Source organism: Gracilinanus agilis, chromosome 1 (assembly GCF_016433145.1).
Source record: "Gracilinanus agilis isolate LMUSP501 chromosome 1, AgileGrace, whole genome shotgun sequence".
Taxonomy (NCBI): domain Eukaryota; kingdom Metazoa; phylum Chordata; class Mammalia; order Didelphimorphia; family Didelphidae; genus Gracilinanus; species Gracilinanus agilis.
The window spans coordinates 80,760,295-80,778,739 of record NC_058130.1 but is presented as its reverse complement, the minus strand read 5'-3'; the positions used below and the strand labels follow the sequence as shown (position 1 = coordinate 80,778,739).

Here is an 18,445-nt window from a genome sequence, read left to right as displayed (position 1 = left end):
GGTTTTAGCAGTAGGTTGAGAATAGCCATGGTGGAGATTCTGAGAAAGGGTTATTCAGAGGTGAATGAAAGAATCAGTGAGCAGAGGAGAAGCTCATCTGAACCTGAGACCAGTGGACTACAGTTGTTAAGTAGTTAGTTTTGAATCAGCAGAACAATTCAATGGGAATTATTAAAAGTGAAGACTACTGGCCCTGAAGATATAACCCAAAGTCCTTGATAGTGGGCCATGCATGTTATCTTTATGTTGAATGGAGAACATGGGGATGAAGTTGAAGTTTGGAATCGAGTCTCTGCTTTGGTGCTGACCAACTGGGACACCATAGTCAAGTCATTTTACTGTCTACACTTCCATTTCTTCATCTGCAGAATGAGGCTAGTTATACTTGTACTATTTTCCTGAAAGTGTCATTTTTTGAGGAAAGCCCTTTGTAAATCTTAGAGTGATTTACAAATTTATAAAAGTCTGGGTTTCCCACTGTGCAACCACAGCTGAATGAGGAGACAGCACTCCTAACACAGTAAGGCTATCTCACTAACTCAGTTGATTGCTAGTAGGGAAAAAGCAGACCAAAAAGAATCCATGTCCATTGCCCATGCTTTGCACTGCTGTTTCATGCAGATCTTCCTCTGGTTTGAGTATTTTGTTCTTGATTTCAAAACACAACTTCCTGCCCAGCCTTCTGGACATCTTGTCTTTGGAAGTGATTAATTTAACTTTAATTTGGTCTCCTATTTCCTTGTTCAGACCTCAATTTGAACTGCAACCTTCTTCTCCTTCCCCAGTCTTAAGTGTGACAGCTACTACAGTTGTTAATTACTGCTAATCACCTTGAAGTAGGTCCCCTTCCACCATTTGTCACCATTATCATTCCATCTGAAGGGTTTAGGGGTCCAGTAACCATTGTGATTATTATAACAATACAGCAAGCACAATAAAGATTAGGATTGTGTTTTATTCATCAAAACAGAACTTAATGTATGGAATATATGAATGAATTAATTATCCTATAGCAAATTTATATGTGATCATATCACTATCATGCTAACTGCCATTATAGACATTTTTGATCCCCAAGTTGGGTTTCTATAAAGCTAATTTCCTATCATAACTGCAATCTGTGTTCTCCTGAGGAAAAAGTATTCTAGGTTTAGGGGTTTTTAAACATTTTTTATGTCATGGACCTCTTTTAGTGAAGCCTATGCATTCCTTCTCAGAATAATTTTTAAATTAAAAAAATAATACATAAAGCCAGTTGTTTTTAAATATAATGATAAAAAACCATTTATGTCACAGACTAAGAACACCTAAGAAATAACATAAAAATGAGGTATGGAATTGGTAGGCACTGCCATCTATGTACTTTCATTCACAGGTACCCTCTTTAGCCAATCAGAGAACCAGGGAAAACTGGCTATCCTATCTCCAGTTCTCTCAAAGGTTCTGGGAAGAAGAGTTCTTCACAGGAAATAATTCAGTGTGCACACATGCAAAAGATGTCAATATTGTTGCTCCGAGGATATTTATTTTCATTTATTTAATTAAATACATTTACTAAATTAGAGCCTTGGAATTACAAAGGACAAAAAAGCTCACAAAAAATACACATATATGTTTAAAGACTTTATATTCTGTTGATGGAAATAAACAATGTAAAGTTTTAATTGATAATTTGAAAATGTTCTAAATTTCTGAGCAAACCAAACTTACTAGGAATTTTATATTGACTTTAGTGTTTTTTCATACTAAGGAGTCATTGGATTTGAAAAACTAATGATTTCACACCATCCCAATAACTTCAAAGAAAAGTGGCCACCATTGCCATAGTCCACTGGCAAGGATGTAAAGAAATACATGACTGTGCAAATGGCAAAGCTATATGTTGCTTTCCACAGAAGGTGAGTTCAGATCATAAGCCAGGGTCTTGTCCTTTTGCTCTTGGTCTTCTTGGTCTCTGGGTGATTTTTCTAGAGGAGAGCAATGAAGGCTGTAGTATAAGCTATTAACTCTCAACAGAAGTTCATCCAACACATTTTCAAATTCATCCAGATAGAAATTCTGAAGGGAGGAAAAGAATAGCTAATGTCTCAAAGAGTATATGTGCCTTTTCATCTTTTCTAAATGGGCTAAAATAACCTTTGTAATTCTGAAAGTGAAATGACAATCCTGTAAGTCACACTTTCAAACTTCATGTGAAAGTTGTATGGTTTTTTTAAATGACGGGTTACTCTTTAGGGACAGGATGTGGTAGAGGGTTAAAGCCTTCCTTTAACTGCTAAAAAAAAATAGCGGAGAGGTTTTTGTTTTGGGTCTTAAAACACTGAGCCAAAACCATTACTTTAAGAATAAGACCACCCAATCTGTGGTATAAGAACCCAATAGCTTACACTGTCCTCCACAATCTCAGTCACTGCTAACAATGGTCTTTGTATTCCCAGAGAGGAGAGCACCTTCTCCCAAGTATGGTCAGCAACCTCTTTGAATCTCACCAGTCGTTGACTTCTACAAGATCTCTTTGCATCTTGCCTAAAAGCAATGAGAACTCCCTTCAACTGGAAAAGATAAAAGATGATTACAGTATAAAATTAATCAAAGCAAGCTCTAGTGACACCATTCAATGAAAATTACTTTTCTAACCATAATCTTCTATATGCTTATGGCTTAAATCTGAATTTTATTAAACATGATTTAGTTATAGATGGCCAGACTTAGGACCAGCAAGACTACTTGTATGACCATAGGCAAGTCACTGTAAGCTCTGTGGTTATAAGTAACAGATGAGTTACTAATGGAGAGAATTTATACACCAGGATTTCCATGCAGTAAATGAAATCACAGGTCCAGGCTAAAAACAAAACAGAGCACAAAGGTGATTATAATTTTGGATTTTTTTTTGTTCATTTGTTTGTTTTCTCTTCCTTTAATAAGCTTGCAGATCTATATGAGACTTGATGGAATTTCCTGTATCTGAAATATAAATTTCCCTGCAAATTAGTTTAAAATAAAAATTGTATGGAACAAGTTAGCTTTTAAAACATGGACTATGTTTCTATTTGAATGGGCATTCATAATGGAGTACTCGATTATTTTGGCTACATAAGACTCATGGCATTTGATCTTAAAGCAAAAGAAAAGATCTCTATATTTTCAAAGCAACTTTTTTTTCCTCCCTTTAATTTGTTCTTTAGGAATTCTATTTATGGCTGTGGTCACTATTTATCATAGCTTAATAGTAGATCTGGAAGGTGCCTTAGAGACCATCTTACACAGCTTCCTTGTTTTTTTAACAAGTAATTGAGACCAACAGAAATCAAGTGACTTGGCTCAGATTAAATAGCTAGTTCCTTACAGGTTTGGGACTAAAACTCTACTCCTCTGAGAATTTCCACTATTGTCATCATGGAGAAAAAGTGTCTGTATTAAGTACTCCAGAATTCTGTTGCTACTGATAAGGCCTAAGTACATCAAATTGCATAATAATAATCCATAAATCAAATCCCATTGTAATATAAGCTTCTATATAACAACATGCCCAAATCTTAGTCAGCAATCCACTCATTTCAAATAATAGTCCACGTAACGAAATTCTAGTACATAAAGAGAACATACAGTGGATGGGAACTCATTACAAGAGAATTTGACCTGCGCAGTGTAGAAATACACAATGGGAACCAACAAGTATTTCACATAAAGTCGGTCCCTGGATAGTAATTTAAATCTTTTTTTTTTTTTAATAGTCAAGGCTAAGCTATGGATCACATTACAGTACTTACTATTCCAGACCACAAAATGATCACTGCTATGAAAAGGGTCCCATAATAATAAACTGTGGTATACTGATTAGACTTGAAAAGACTAAAGAATGTTCCCTTCTCATTGGTTCCCAGAAAACACAACAACAGCATTTGGAAGGAGTCTGCAAAGCTTCTAAATGGAAAAGCATGAGTTGAGAACAGAAATCGCCCAAGGTATGAGTAGACCACTGTAAACAGGACACCAGCCAGCTGCAAGAAAATAAAGAATCTTTAGCAGAAAACAGACTTTACAAAGAAGTACACCATAGTAATAACAGCAGATATGTTTGGGTATATCAATACTCATTTTTTTTTAATATGAGGGAGAGGAAGAATAAATGTTAAAGAAGGAAAATACCTTGAAAGGAGACTAAACTCCCCTAAGGGATATACATGTTGATGATTCTAAAGCCGAATTTAATTCAGATTAGGTTTAGTTATGGTGTTTGGAACAGAGAGATTTCTTGGGCTGGCATTAAAGAGGCCAGATCAAAGGTTCAGTATATTTGCTTATTCAACCCACTCTAGCAAGCATTTAAACCAAAGAGTATTTTCTGAACGCCTTTAGGGTAGATGGGACTATCTGGGCAACCATCTCAAGGAACATTTCTTGAAGTACTTACTGGACTGAACACAGCACTTGGCCCCTGAATGACTTAGAGGCCTGATCTCATTTGTTCTATAATTGCATGCTGTGTCTTATGAGGATATTCTTTGGTTATTACTCCCATTTTTTCTTTCCCTAACTACCAATCTTTATTTTTTCTCATTAAATAAAACCAGTAATTTTATAGTTATATGCACATATATAATTATAGTAATATCTATATAAAGTCATGTTTGATATTATTATGTGATATACACATATACACACAGAGGCAGTATGGCATAATGAATAGAAAGTTAGCCTCAAAATCAGAAAGACCTAATGAATAGAAAGTTAGCCTCAAAATCAGAAAGACCTAAGTTCAAGTCCCATCTTTGACACATACTGGTCATGTGACCCTAGATAAGTTAGTTAAATTTTCAGGAGCCCCTCAGCAACTCTCTAAACTATAAATTGCTAAGCAAATGCTTGTTTTGCATTGGTGGAAAAAGTGCCTCAAAGTGAATTTCTGGCATCGATGAAATGTAATGTATGTGTGGAGAATAAATAATAATAATCAACAGCATTTATATAGTGCTAAGGTTTATAAGACCCTTTAAAAATATTACCTTTCCACAACCCTGAGAAGTAGGTGTTATTATTAGCCCTATTTTACAGATGAACAAATAGGTTAAGTGAGATGCTGAGTTTCAAACAACCTGGTAAAAATTTGGTCAGATTTGAATTAAGACCTTCCTAACTCCAGAACTTTATTCAATGTACCATTTAACAGGTCTGTGTCTGTCTCTTTCTCTAATTCTCTTAAGTCCTTAATATCCCATCACAGTTTGGTGATGACCCAAGATAGTCAATGGCACCAAATTCAAATAGGTCCTAAAGAGCTAGAAGGGCTTTGATTACTGTCTGGGTGAGAGGTTGATCATCTGACTGTTCTTATAGGAGAAACTCATCACCAAGTTAAGAGCATTCAAATTTTCTTGAGAGCAGGGACTGCTTTATTTTCTGTCTTCAGTATCCCCAATAATTTGTACTCTGCCTGGCATATATTAGGCACCCAATAAATAATTGCTGATTGATTAGTTATTGCAGAGTGGTATTTTTTTTTTAATTGAAAGCAATTCTAAAAGACCATCTCCAAAGTCAGAGAGGGGTTATACAGTGGGCATCAGTGGAGGAAGGAAACACAATGAAATCACAAATCCTTGAAATCTACATGGCGATATTATGTATTTACATATATAAACATACTCCACTTATGACAGAGTTTACTAAAGACTGATGGTCTGGTGATGAGTGGCAGAGGAATATTTACCCAGACATGACTAGGCTTGAGTTAAGTGACAAAGTCTAAGGAGTACTAAGTAACAGGAGAGGGAAATCCTTTCATTGTATGTGTGAAATGATACACAGCTATTAAAATGTGCTTTCAGAAACAACAGCCAAAATGAGTGTGGACCGAAAAGGGAGTGGGCAAGTAATGGAGTAGGAATAAGAAATGATCTATGGACAGCCCAAGTTTTGAACTAGCATCCATAAAAATATCAAAAGATCTAGATGAAGACTCCAGTGCATTGGTTGGAAGATCTATTGAGAATGTGTGGAAGAGCTTATATACCAGAATCACTCAAGATGAGAAGGGATGAATAAAAAGGCAATGTGTGCCATTGGATCCTCTAAAAACATCATCATCCTAGAAAATCACCCACAGCTTTATTTGTTACATCTCAAGTACCCTAACCCCTATGGCCTCTCTTTTGAGTGGATGGTTTCCACCATAATCCCCATTTTAAAGAGGATGCCCAGGCCAGTCATATCTTTATACCTTTCTGGGCTGCTCTCCCGACTCCCTGGACTTTCTTTACCATACTCCCTTGCCAGCTACCTTTATCTCTTGTCTTTTCAACTTCAAATTAGGTGTTGTCTTCTCCTATATGAATATAAGCTCCTTGTCTTTCTGCTAGTATTTGTGTTCCCAACCCTTACCACCAACTTTGGTACAGTCAGCACTTAATAAATGCTTGTTGTTGACCTGATTTGGAAGCTCTGTTTACATTATTAAGATCATGACACCATTGAAGCAGCAGAGATATATGCTTGAAAAAAATTCATTTCCTTTCATTTATTGTATTTTGTTTAAAGGGAAAACTTGTATGACTATAGCTATATTTGTTACCATCGGCAGTTATAATCCCACCTACACTTTATACATGCCTATACTTGGAAGAATGTACAATAAATAGTACAAAATATAGGCATTGTTCCTTATTTTTTAAAATTTGTATAGAACTAGGGGCAGCCCGGTGGCATCATGGATGGAGCTCTGGCTTTAAATTAGGAAGAACTGAGTTAAAATATGGCCTCAGATATTTCCTAACTATGTGACCCTGGGAAATCACTTCACTCTATTTACCTAGCCCTTGGCCTTCTGTCTTAGAGTTGTTGCTAAGACAGAAGGTAAGGGTAAAAGGGAGAGGAAGGAAGGAAGGAAGGAAGGAAGGAAGGAAGGAAGGAAGGAAGGAGAAATTAAAAGTAAGAGAGGGAGGGAATATATGCCAGTGCTCTCTAGGTGAGTTTAGTCAGAAAGGACATGAAGACAACTAATAGTAAAAGAACTTTTAAATGATGTAAATAATTGGCCTAATGTGAATAGTGAAGCAAATACTGAGAGCTGGATAAATGGTGTGGAATAATTCTGACAGAATAAGAAATCCATTATATCAGAAATGCAGCCCAAATGTGTAGATTAAATAAATGAACATATCATGTCATATTTATGCTTCTTATTAGTCATATTTTTGCTCTATAATTGGTTAGTCTCATTACTGAAATACTATAATTAATTGCTTCTGTGTGATAACTTGTTTTTTGTTTATAGACTACAAGAAACCTGAGCCCTAATTTGTGTCATCTTGGGTTCAGTTTCTCTGTATCTGATGTTGCCAGATCATAAGGCCTTTATCACAAAATAACCAGCACCATCTTGTACATGATAGTAGCGAGCTGAGGCATGAGGCAAAGCTCATCATTAGGATTTGCATAATCTAACTAGATATAACCTTAAGCCTCTCAAACACTATAAATAAAGTAATGGCATTTTACATCATATCGCTGCAGGCTATAATACTTGTACTTTGTTATTGTAGTGGGTAATTGGATGAATCTGGGATTTTAGTGGTATGGGTGACTACCTTCACTGATGTAGATCATGGCTCCTTTGTGACTTCTCATTCTATATGATTCTTGACTATTTTGTTTCCATAAATCTCCAAGAGAGGATTTGATCCCTGGTGCTAAATTTTGGCCATCTGCTGATTTTTAAAATAGTATCTTGTAATACTCACCCTGTCCATATGCTGTTGCTCTTTCTCACTACGGGACTGGCCCACTTTTATCTTCCCGGGCATTTTCAAGGATATCTTTTATAGTATTCTAAATTTAAAGGGTACCTTTCATCCAATGATACCCCATAGCATTTTATCCACTTAGCTGATCTCACACTACTTGGGGAGAGTATAAAAGCATATGGTCTGGATGTTGAAAGAACTGACCTAAAACTGAACTGTGAAGGATGACAGGCCAGAGTTGTGAATGACTTTCCCAGGAGACCATCAGCTTTTTTTCACTTGCTACAAATAATTTTTCTAAAGATTTTAAATTATAGACATGCTAACAGTTTCACATCCTACTAGGAAGGGAACTAACTGAAGAAGAATATGTTTTACCAGTGGAAGAATAATGTTAGAGAAGGAGAGTCGCATCACGGTCAAGCTGGGAGCCATTGCCTTGTAAATGCCAAGGAGATGAAGGCATTTTATTAACAAGAGGAATAAAAGGCTTCCTTGAAGATATCGGTTCCTCTGAAACAGAAGAATATAGCATCTTATGGTGTCATATCAACTAAATGCAAGTATACAGATGAATATATTTACATTGTACTGCATTCTTTAAAAAAGCTAGAGGCTGTGTACAACATGGAACTAGTTTTAATTGGATGTTTAATTAATTCATCTCTTAAATACCCCCAAGTAAAATGACTATTGGACATTTACTGATAAAGATCAAACAAAAACAACTATCTCCCAAATCTATAAGTTAGTCCCTTTAAAATCTAAATGACAAAAAGTACCAGACTTGTGAGTGTGTATGTGTGTGTGTATGTGCATGCTTGTATACATGTGTTGCAAATTAAATTTACTACGCCAACAATATCCAGATAGGGATTCAAAATTTGTCTCTTTAAGATTTTTCGTGGTTGTATTAATATATTATCTTATCCTTCACTATAAAGTGACACATATCAACCATATAACTCTTTTGGTTAGTGGCTAACTGCTGCTTCAGAATCATTTAACTATAAGGAACATTTCCTTAAACTTGATTTACCACCACTCCCAATCCTATCCCCAGTCTTCCAAATAATTCTTCCAAATAATTTTTTTTTAAATATCACATGCATTGGAGTTAATAGTCCATAGAAAAGTGGACACTTTTGGGGGAACACATTTAATTCCCAAATTTTTACTATTGCTTTTCCTTTTATTTTTCTAATAGAATATCTTATTTTTTCCTTTTTTATATCTTATACTTAAAGTACATATTTTTTTTTTATCCTGGGACTCCATTCTAGGAGCATAGGGCCACAACCAGTAGGCAATGGGTCGCTCAGGGTCACATATAATCAATATTAATTTTTTTACTTTACAGTAATTTTCCCAATAGAATATTTTATTTTTTCTTTTTTATATCTTACACTTAAAATACATATAATCAATATTAATATTTTATTTTACAGTAATATAAGTTTAAAATATATCTGTTCCAATATTAGTTCATACCCAAAAGCTTTAGACTATGGAAACCTGCCATTCATTAATAAATGTTATAAGACTATGAATAATGATTCTGTCTGATTCCAGAAGAAGGGAACAACAGAGCCACCATACAGTGCAAGAAGCACAAGGTCATGGAGACCAACCAGTCCCATTGGGATTGATGAAAAACTGCACAGTGCCATGGAGCATAAGGTCAAAAAAGACCATACCAATCCAATTAGGATTATTGAACTTCTATGCCAATACTAAAGGACTTGAACCTAGTGTGAGACTCGAAGTTGCAACACTTGGCATAAGTTAAGACGTGGAATGCTTCATACCACACTGCCAGTCAAGTACTGAAGATTGACCATCATTTTAGCTCCCCTATCCTTGAGAATGAAGTGAAATCAGACCAAGGAATTACACTTCCATTTTACATGAAAATCTAATCCTTTTTTCTCTTTTATGGTATGGCAACTTCCTGTAGTCTTGGCTGCCAATGGGTAAGTACAATATTGCTACATTTTGTCCTTCAGATTTATGGGACAGAATTTACTTTAATTGGGCCCTAATTTAAGGACCTGTTATGAATTTACTATTGTTTACTTAAAAAATTTTATATACATGGATTTTTTATATTTTGATTCTTATTTTGAATTTTTTATTTCTCCCAAAGTTTAATTTTTCTTCTGTTTTTCTTTTTATGTTTTTGGTTTTTCTTTTGATAACTGACTCATATACACCATAACTCAATGATGTATTCTGAGCTGACCTGGGTGTTGGTCAACACTCTCTTCACAAGGAATTGTGTTTTTATAAAAATTCAAGTTTTAAAATTTTGTTTGAGAAATTTTTCAGGAAAAGAAGCCTGCTAACTCCTTGAATCCAGAAAAAAAAATGGACTATTTGGAGAAAGATGCCTGCAGAAACCTACACTGAATCAACATGATCCAGAAAAGATGCCTGCAGAAACTTATACTAAATCAAGACAATCCAGAATGAACTTTGGGGTGCAATTGATTGAACTTAAGGGATTGAACACAATTATTTTGAATTGTAAACTCTTATGCCAAAGGGGATTGCCCCCAATTGGCTTTTTGTCAATGCGTCTAGCAAAACATTGGTTTTGCGCTCTCTCTCTCTCTCTCTCTCTTTTTCTTTCTCTCTCTCTCTCTCTCTCTCTCTCTCTCTCTCTCTCTCTCTCTCTCTCCTATTTCCCTCTTATCTCTAACTATTGTAGTTAGAAGATTTTAGGGGTACAAGATGATTACGTCAAATGATCAGTTGGAGAGATGAGTCTCCCAAATGATCACAGAGGGGATTGTGATAACAAGATTAAATCTACCTTGCCCATTCTCAAATCTAATCACCAAAAGTAAACAACTCCACTTAACTCACAAGTTGGGAGGTCTGTGACCCATGTGTACTAGAGTGAGTGATGAATCAGAATTTACTGACTGCCTCCTGTGCAGTCCTAAGAAAAGTGTCTGATTGGACAGGTAAACTAGGAGGAAGGCATGGGAAGTGAAGCAAAACAAGCCTCTTTATAAGAAGGTTCAGTGAGCTCTGCTTCAACTCTTCTTGTTCATGTCTTGGACCTGAAGGAGCTCTGCTTGTTTGTGACTTCGACCTGGAGGAGCACTGGACCTGGGACCCTGAGACCTTGTTGAGACTTTTCTTAAATCTTTCCCTTAGAACTACATGTGGTGAGTGAAGAAGGCTGACTACCTTAGCCTCCCGGAAAGGTCCTTGATTGGGAGAAGCCCTCATGACTAAGCCCCTTGTTAACTGACTTTTAGGCCCTCTGGCTGGGCATCTGGAGCCCTGTTGGGGTAAAGCCCAGACTTGAATACAAATCTAGTTAAGTTAGATCTCTTACTCTACCCTCTTCTCATCTCTCTACTTCCACTCTCTCCTCTATTTTGTAAATAAATTACTAAAATCATTTTAGGAATTGGTATTTATTCAGTTCCTTGGTGACCACACCTTTAAATATTAATACCCAACTAAAACCCCTTTTTACCCCTTATATTATAGACAGTTTGCAATTTCATTAGGAGAAAAAGTTTCCACAATTGGAACTACCAGTAAGGCAGATTCTTGAGTTATTGTCATATTGATAAAGAATAGAACCTCTTTCCCTTCCAGCTTCTCATTCTACTATCTTGACTGGAAATTCCAAGTGCATATCTTTTTTGTGTATCTTTTTATGCTTCTTCTCAATCATTCCTCTTATACAGTTATACCTTCTACATTGATGGGGTTAGGGACATGGTGCCCCTATGATCTGGTGGAAAATGATTTTTCCTTCTTCCAATTGGACACAGAACTCTTTTCTAAGTATGAAAAAGTACACAAGTTCATGTATCTTATGCAACTATCATTTTCTATTTTATACTTAAATACTTTAATGGATTATTAGACCGATGTCAGTATTCCATTCAATGGTATAGATTTTAATCCATTCATACCTTCTTATCATTTAAGACTTGAGTTCAAGTCCTTCCATAAATCTTCCCACAGGGGTCTCATTTAATATGCTGAGGGAATTTCTAACAGTCTCTTGACATTGAATGCTGAACAGTGAAACACAGTGTTCATTCCTAAGTTTTAATCAATGATCAGCCCATATCATTTTCTGGCTATATATCTCTTTGATGATATCTTTATTGACACTTCTGCATAATTCTTTGCTTGCAATATGTTGCATCCATCATGCATCTCTCTCAATCCCCCTAAGAGAAATGACTCTAATAGTGGCATGAGAGATTGTCATTGAGTAAAAGTAAAATCAGAAAAGAAGGTGAGTTGGTCATATATATTGATAGAGAATAATAGGATAGCCTGAATGTCATGCTGGTACTAATAAAGTATAAAAAAAAAGGAAGAAGTTGTTGAAAGAAGCTTTGCAGTATGTTAGATTAATCTTCCAAGAATTTTTTGGAGAAGAGGCATAAGAATAGCCTAGGAGCAGGCATGGATGGCTTGCAATCTTTATTAGGGGAAAGAATATCCACATTATTGAGTTTAGACCAACTTAAGTATTGAGTTTGAAATTATTTCTGCTTGTGAGGTGTCTCCAACTCATCAGTACCATCAAATCATCTCCTATAGAGTCTAACACAGCTCATAGTAGAGAATCAAGGGTTTAGAGCTAGAAATTATATTAAAGGCTATCAAATCTCACCCCTTTACTTGATTGGAAAGACTTGGAAAGTTTATTCTCTGAATAAAGTTATGCATGAGAGATGTTTCATATATAATTGATGAATTATTTACCATTTTTACCTCTTTGAATTAAGTATCCAACCAATTTTATTACCCATAATATGTGTATGTATGTTTGAGTTTTTGGTATATGGACATCTGCCCTCATAAATATGTCATATTTAATTATATAAACAGTAAGTTTAAAAAATGTATATTTTGACCAAGAAAGACTGGCCATTTTCAACAATGTATGTTTCTACTGGGTAGTCAATTAGAGAAACATAAATAGAGAACTGGGTGAAGCATTGCTCCCAGTAGAACAGGGGTTTTGAGGTAGTTTGGGGCATTTTGGAGACTGTCTGGTCTCTCCAGGATATTTTGTCTATATCCCTGAATGTCTTAAAGTAGGAACGGAAAGGACTATCCCATGTTGTAAAAGGAAATAAAGTTGGGAAGGTTGGGGAAAACCTTAGAAAGAGTGAGGGAGAGGTCAGAAGTACTTTAGAGGTCAGGTTTATTATGTAGATTATACTTGGAACAATGTAAAGAGAATTTAGAAAATAATATTTTATATTTGCAAATAAATTTTTAAATGTCTGACACTGCTAAGTAATTATGATGAGTTAAAAATTCCCCAGAGGTTCAGTCTGCTTTTATTTTTTAAACCCTTACCTTCTGTCTTAGAATCAATACTGTGTATTGGTTCCAAGGCAGGAGAATGGTAAGGGCTAGGCAATGAGAGTTAAGTGACTTGCCCAGGGTCACACAGCTAGGAAGTGTCTGAGGCCAGATTTGAACTTAGGCCCTCCCATATCTAGGTCTGGCTCTCAATCCACTGAGCCACCCAGCTGCCCCTTTCAGTCTGCTTTTTTAATATGCCTTATAATATATATTCAGTTTTGTCAGTGTCATAAAACAATCAATAATGTTTTAGTTAAATGTGATTTTATACCTGATGCCAAGATAAAATAGGATCGAAGTCCACAAATACTTGGAAAAATCCCCTATGAAACTGGTCAATCACATCCACCACAAGGATAAAATGAAAAATGGAGTGTGCAAAATAAGAAAGACTCATTCCAATTATGGACATCTAGAAAATTAAACAGAAAAAATTTTATGAGTTCTCCATTTTAATAAATTCAATTCCACCCTGCCGGTTTATGTAGCTTAACAATCTTAACTGATTGTTATATTTTAGCCCCACAATATTATATTGGGAGAAGAAAAACAATATTCAACAAGTGCAAGAGATGGTAAAAGTTGCTATAAAATATGCTTTTTAATTAAATCTGCTCTTCCTATATAGAACAGAATTTTTAATATTTTACAGAATGGTAAGAAAAAGCTATATTTATTAACTATGTGACCCTGAGCAAGTTATTAAATCTCCATATGCCCTAGTCATGTACAAAATGGGATAATAATAATGACACTATCTCTCGGGGTTGTCGTGAGGATAAAATGAGATATTTGAAGGTACTTTGTAAATAAGTGCCAGCTATTGTTGTTGTTACCTCTAGCCAGTTCCTTGAGTCTTGCCAGTAACTAAGGATCCCTTTTTGAATCATAATGAATATTTGAAAGCAGAGGTGAATGAGGCTCAATACCAGGAAAACCAACTATTTTAAAAACAAACAAAAGAAACAAAATATTTTTAAGAGTTACAGGTTGATTGAATTTTTGACAAACTGTTCTACCACCCATATTCTGACTTTGATACTTTGAGAGTTCTGAGCTTATACTTCTTACTTATGAATGAGAAGCAAAATGGTGTAATCCAGAGGAGGTTGGCTTCAAAGCCAGGAAGACTTGAGCTCAAAACCAGACTCTTGACTAATATTGGCTGTGTGACCCTGGGCAAGAGGTTAACTCCTCAGTGCTTCAGACAACTTTCTAAGACTATAAACTGTAGAAAGGGTGCCTATTTGCATTGTTAGATGGAGTTCCTTTGCAGGGAGTTCCAAAACTGTAATCCATTCTCTATCCTTTCTTATTTATTCGTCAATATTTCAAGGCTCCATCAGTGAGTCCATCAGGCTGGGTAACTCCAACATAGCTTGAAATCCCCTAGGTGGCTTAGTAAGTGACTCTCCAGCCCAAAAGCTCCCTTCTCTCAATGGTGAGCTCCATTCTTAGTCTTTATTTTCCAAAGGGGTCTGTCCAGGCTTGCCAATTTATATTTATATCCTGGCTCTGCTTCTTATTTTCTGAATTTCACCACCAAGCCCTCAACTGGCCACCTTCTACCCTTTATCTCTTTTTAGTTCCCTTTTGTGCATTGCTTTCCATCAGAAGAATGTAAGTTTGCTGGAGGTAGGGACTGTCTTTGTTTTTCCTTATGTTTTTATCTCCAGCACTTAGCCCAATCTTGGCCCCAGTTTAACCCTTGATAAATTCTTGTATCTATGGCCAACAAACTTGCTACTGACACCAATATGTACTTTAAAGGGATACTTCATTAGCAGTGGTAGGCATCTCTGACATTAGCTAGGCTGGTCCTCAGCCCACAAATATAGAGTTAAAGCTAATTCTGAAGAGTTTGGTAAGATCTGTCAGAGCATGTGTCTCAAAGGCAGAGCCTTCAAGGACTAGATTCTTTTCCATGATATGATGAAGCAACATAAAATGAGTTTAACGGAGGGTGATATATAATTCTTGAATTATATAGCTTTTTACAGGTATGTTTGTATAAGACCTTAAGGCTAGGGAGAATATTAGAGCTTAACACAGAAACCCTTTTTCTCTTTCCTTATATTATTTTTTGGTATTTTTCATTTCACTCTTCCTTTATAGTCTCCACACTGGAATGGTGGAGAAAAGGCCAACCTTGAAGTCATAATGACCTAGTTTGGGGTCCCTCCTCTAATATATACTAGCTTAGTGACCCCAGGTCTTCAGTGCCTTCATCAAATCTCTAAGACTATTTAAGATGAACTTTCTGTATCAGGAGTTCCTTATACCAATTGCATCAAAAGTCTTAACCAAAAGAAAACAAATAGACATTATTTTTTATATTACTTTGTGGAAATACAATTGAAAATACAAGCTCCATGAGGGCTTAATCTCTGAATCTTTCCCTCTCCTTCTCCTTTATCTAGTATTTTTGTCCCTCCTCAGCACAGTGTCTTTTTGCATAAATGTTTAAGGAATGAATGAATGAAAACAGATTCTTATTTTTGGATGTACAATGATTTCTACAAACAAAATGATTATTCTACCAGAAGACAAGAATCACATCACCAGCTTGACAAGTATATATTTCTAGAGGTGGAAAAAAGGCAAATTTATATGCTTTACAAATTATATGATTCTCTCCCCCATCCCATTGACCTGCCATTTGAAATGGGTGTCCCTATGTGTAATTATAAAGCAAATAAGATTTGACTTATAAAATTTAAAAGTGGCTCCATAATTGTCTTGCCCATATCAGAAGGATCTTACCAGATCAAAATTTTCCTCCACAGCATCTCTTGTGTGTTCTTCTGTGTTCCCACTTGCTATGACCATACCTGCCTAGCCCATACCTCCTAGCAGATATTTCCATTTCCACTGTCTTCTCTCTCCAATCCATTCACCAGACTGCTACCAGAATTAATGTTTTGTATACATAGAAGCAGTCATATTGCAACTTTGCTCAGAAAACATAGTTTCCCTTTACTTTATATTATGGCATCCCCAAAAAGTTCATGTAAGCTATGACTGTATGAAGAGAAATTTGGCTTCCAGGAGTAAGGTGGCAATAAATAGCCCAGTCAGCCTCTGCCCAAACTGCATCTGGATTGCTATGGTCTATTCTGGGCCCCACATTTTTGGAAGAACCTTGACAAAAGGAAGAATGTGTAGCAAAAAGCACATGGTGAAGGCCATTCAGAGAATGATATGATGATAAATTGAAAGAACTGGACATGTTTAATCTAGAGAATAAAAATCTATGAGGAATATACTATATCTTTTCTAGTACTTGAAAGGTTGTCATGTGTAAGAGGAATTGGACTTGTTCTGTTTGAAACCAGAACCGTTTCTTTGAAATGAAAGCTAACCAAAAGAGGAATGGGCTGGATCAGGAGGCAGTTGCTTTTTTCATCCTAGAATCCTTCATGTAAAGAATAGATACTCACTTGTTTTGAGATGGGGATGTTTGTTTGTTTTTTTTAAAGATATGTACATTTATTAAAATGGATGGTTTTAAGGCTTAAGAGTCATCCTGAGGAAAATAAAAACGATTGACAAACAGAACTGGGGGAAAAAGGTAGAAGTGGCAAAGAAGAAACTTTAGGCTTATTGCAAGGGCTACTTCTTTGAAATGAAAGCTAACCAAAAGAGGAATGGATTGGATCAGGAGACAGTTGCTTTTTTCCATCCTGGAATCCTTTATGTAAAGAATAGATGTTCACTTGTTTTGAGATGGGGATGTTTAACCAATCATGATCTGGAATAGGGATCAATTCTGAAATTCTGTGATTCTATGACATAAAATTCAAAAACCTCTACCTTGTATTCTAAGCCCTTTACAACATTGTTGTTCAGTACCTGTTTGTACAAAAAATATTTATAGCTCTTCTTGTGGTGGCAAAGAATTGGAAACTAAAGGGATGTCCCTCAGTTGGGGAATGGCTGAACAAATTGTGGTATATGGTAGTGATGGAATATTATTGTGCTATAAGGAATGATGAGCAAAATGATTTCAGAAAGAACTAGAAAGATCTGCAGGAACTGATGCAAAGTAAAATAAGCAGAATCAGGAGAATATTGTACACTGTAACTGAAATATTGTGGAACAATCAAGACTTTGCTACTAACAGCAATATAATGATCCAAGGCAATTCTGAGGATTTATGAAAAAGAATGCTATCCATCTCCAGAGAAAGAAATGTTGGAGTAGAAATGCAGATGAAAACATATGATTTATCACTTATTTATTTGGGTATAGATTTGGGATTTTGGTTTTATAAGATTATTCACTTATAAAAATGAATAATAATGGAAACATGTTCTGCATGATAATACATATATATAACCCAGACTGAATCGCTTGTCAGCTAAGGCAGAAGGAAGAAGGAAAGAAGACAACACGAATCATATAACTTCAGAAACCTTGTGGGAAATTTCATTAAAATTAAAATTTTTTTAAAAACTGTTTTTCAGTCATTTCAATCCTGTCTGACTCTTCATGACCCTATTTAGGGTTTTCTTGGCAATGATACTAGAATGGCAAGCCATTTCCTCCTTGAGTTCTTTTGACAGATGAGGAAACTGAGGCAAACAGGGTTAAACAATTTGCCCAAGGTCACTCAGCTAGTGTCTGAGGTCAGATTTGAACCCAGGAAGGTGATTCTTCCTGACTTTAGGCCTGGCATTCTAACCAGAATACTACCTAGCTTCCCCAAGATATGGTAACATCTTATTTATCCCTCTTCATACTCTATTATTCCATTCCATTCAGATTATGTCATCACTAAAACTGAAGGCTGCTGGAGCCAGCTGGAATAGGCATCTGAGAACTGATTTTCAGTGTGAGCATTCACACCTCAGAAATTTGCAGACTCAACTCAAATCTTGATTTATTGTTTTGTTGATCATCTAAACTTAAAGAAGTGATGGATAAAATGTTAATAATACAAATTAAGTTTGAAAGTATGCTATACATACGTTTGTTGAGAGATTGTTATTAAATATTTACCAGCACACCCTTGGGACCAACCTCTGCCCTCTAAATGCACACAATACTGTCCTGTCTCTGAAATTTGACACCTGCTATTGTATAGTCTCCAACCACTTAATTTATTTAAATCTTACCTATTTTATACTGTCAATTCAACTGTTAGCTTCTCTATGAAGTATTAGTGATATTCCTAGTTAGTGACATTAAGAACTCAGAAAACAATTTCTTTTGCAGTTTTCTAATGTACTTATAATATTGTATGCCAAAGTTATGAATTTATATTTCATTCTAATATTAGACTTAAAGCTTCACAAAGTTGTGACTTTTTTCTCTATAGCCTGTCTCAGTTATCCCA

At 35.7% G+C, this 18,445-nt stretch overlaps 1 protein-coding gene across 1 annotated transcript in view; it reads right to left on the bottom strand.

Annotated features, from left to right (window-relative positions):
• Positions 1-1,874: 1,874 nt before the first annotated feature.
• The window catches only part of PKD1L1 (polycystin 1 like 1, transient receptor potential channel interacting), a 176,696-nt gene continuing 160,125 nt past the window's right edge, over positions 1,875-18,445 (bottom strand). Inside the window, exons 49-54 of the mRNA XM_044656906.1 lie at positions 13,943-14,047; positions 13,378-13,518; positions 8,124-8,258; positions 3,774-4,004; positions 2,388-2,552; positions 1,875-2,058 (exon numbers count right to left, since the gene is read on the bottom strand). Of these exons, the coding sequence (XP_044512841.1) occupies positions 1,876-2,058; positions 2,388-2,552; positions 3,774-4,004; positions 8,124-8,258; positions 13,378-13,518; positions 13,943-14,047 (960 nt within the window). The 3' untranslated portion in view covers position 1,875. The remainder of the gene's footprint in view (positions 2,059-2,387; positions 2,553-3,773; positions 4,005-8,123; positions 8,259-13,377; positions 13,519-13,942; positions 14,048-18,445) is intronic.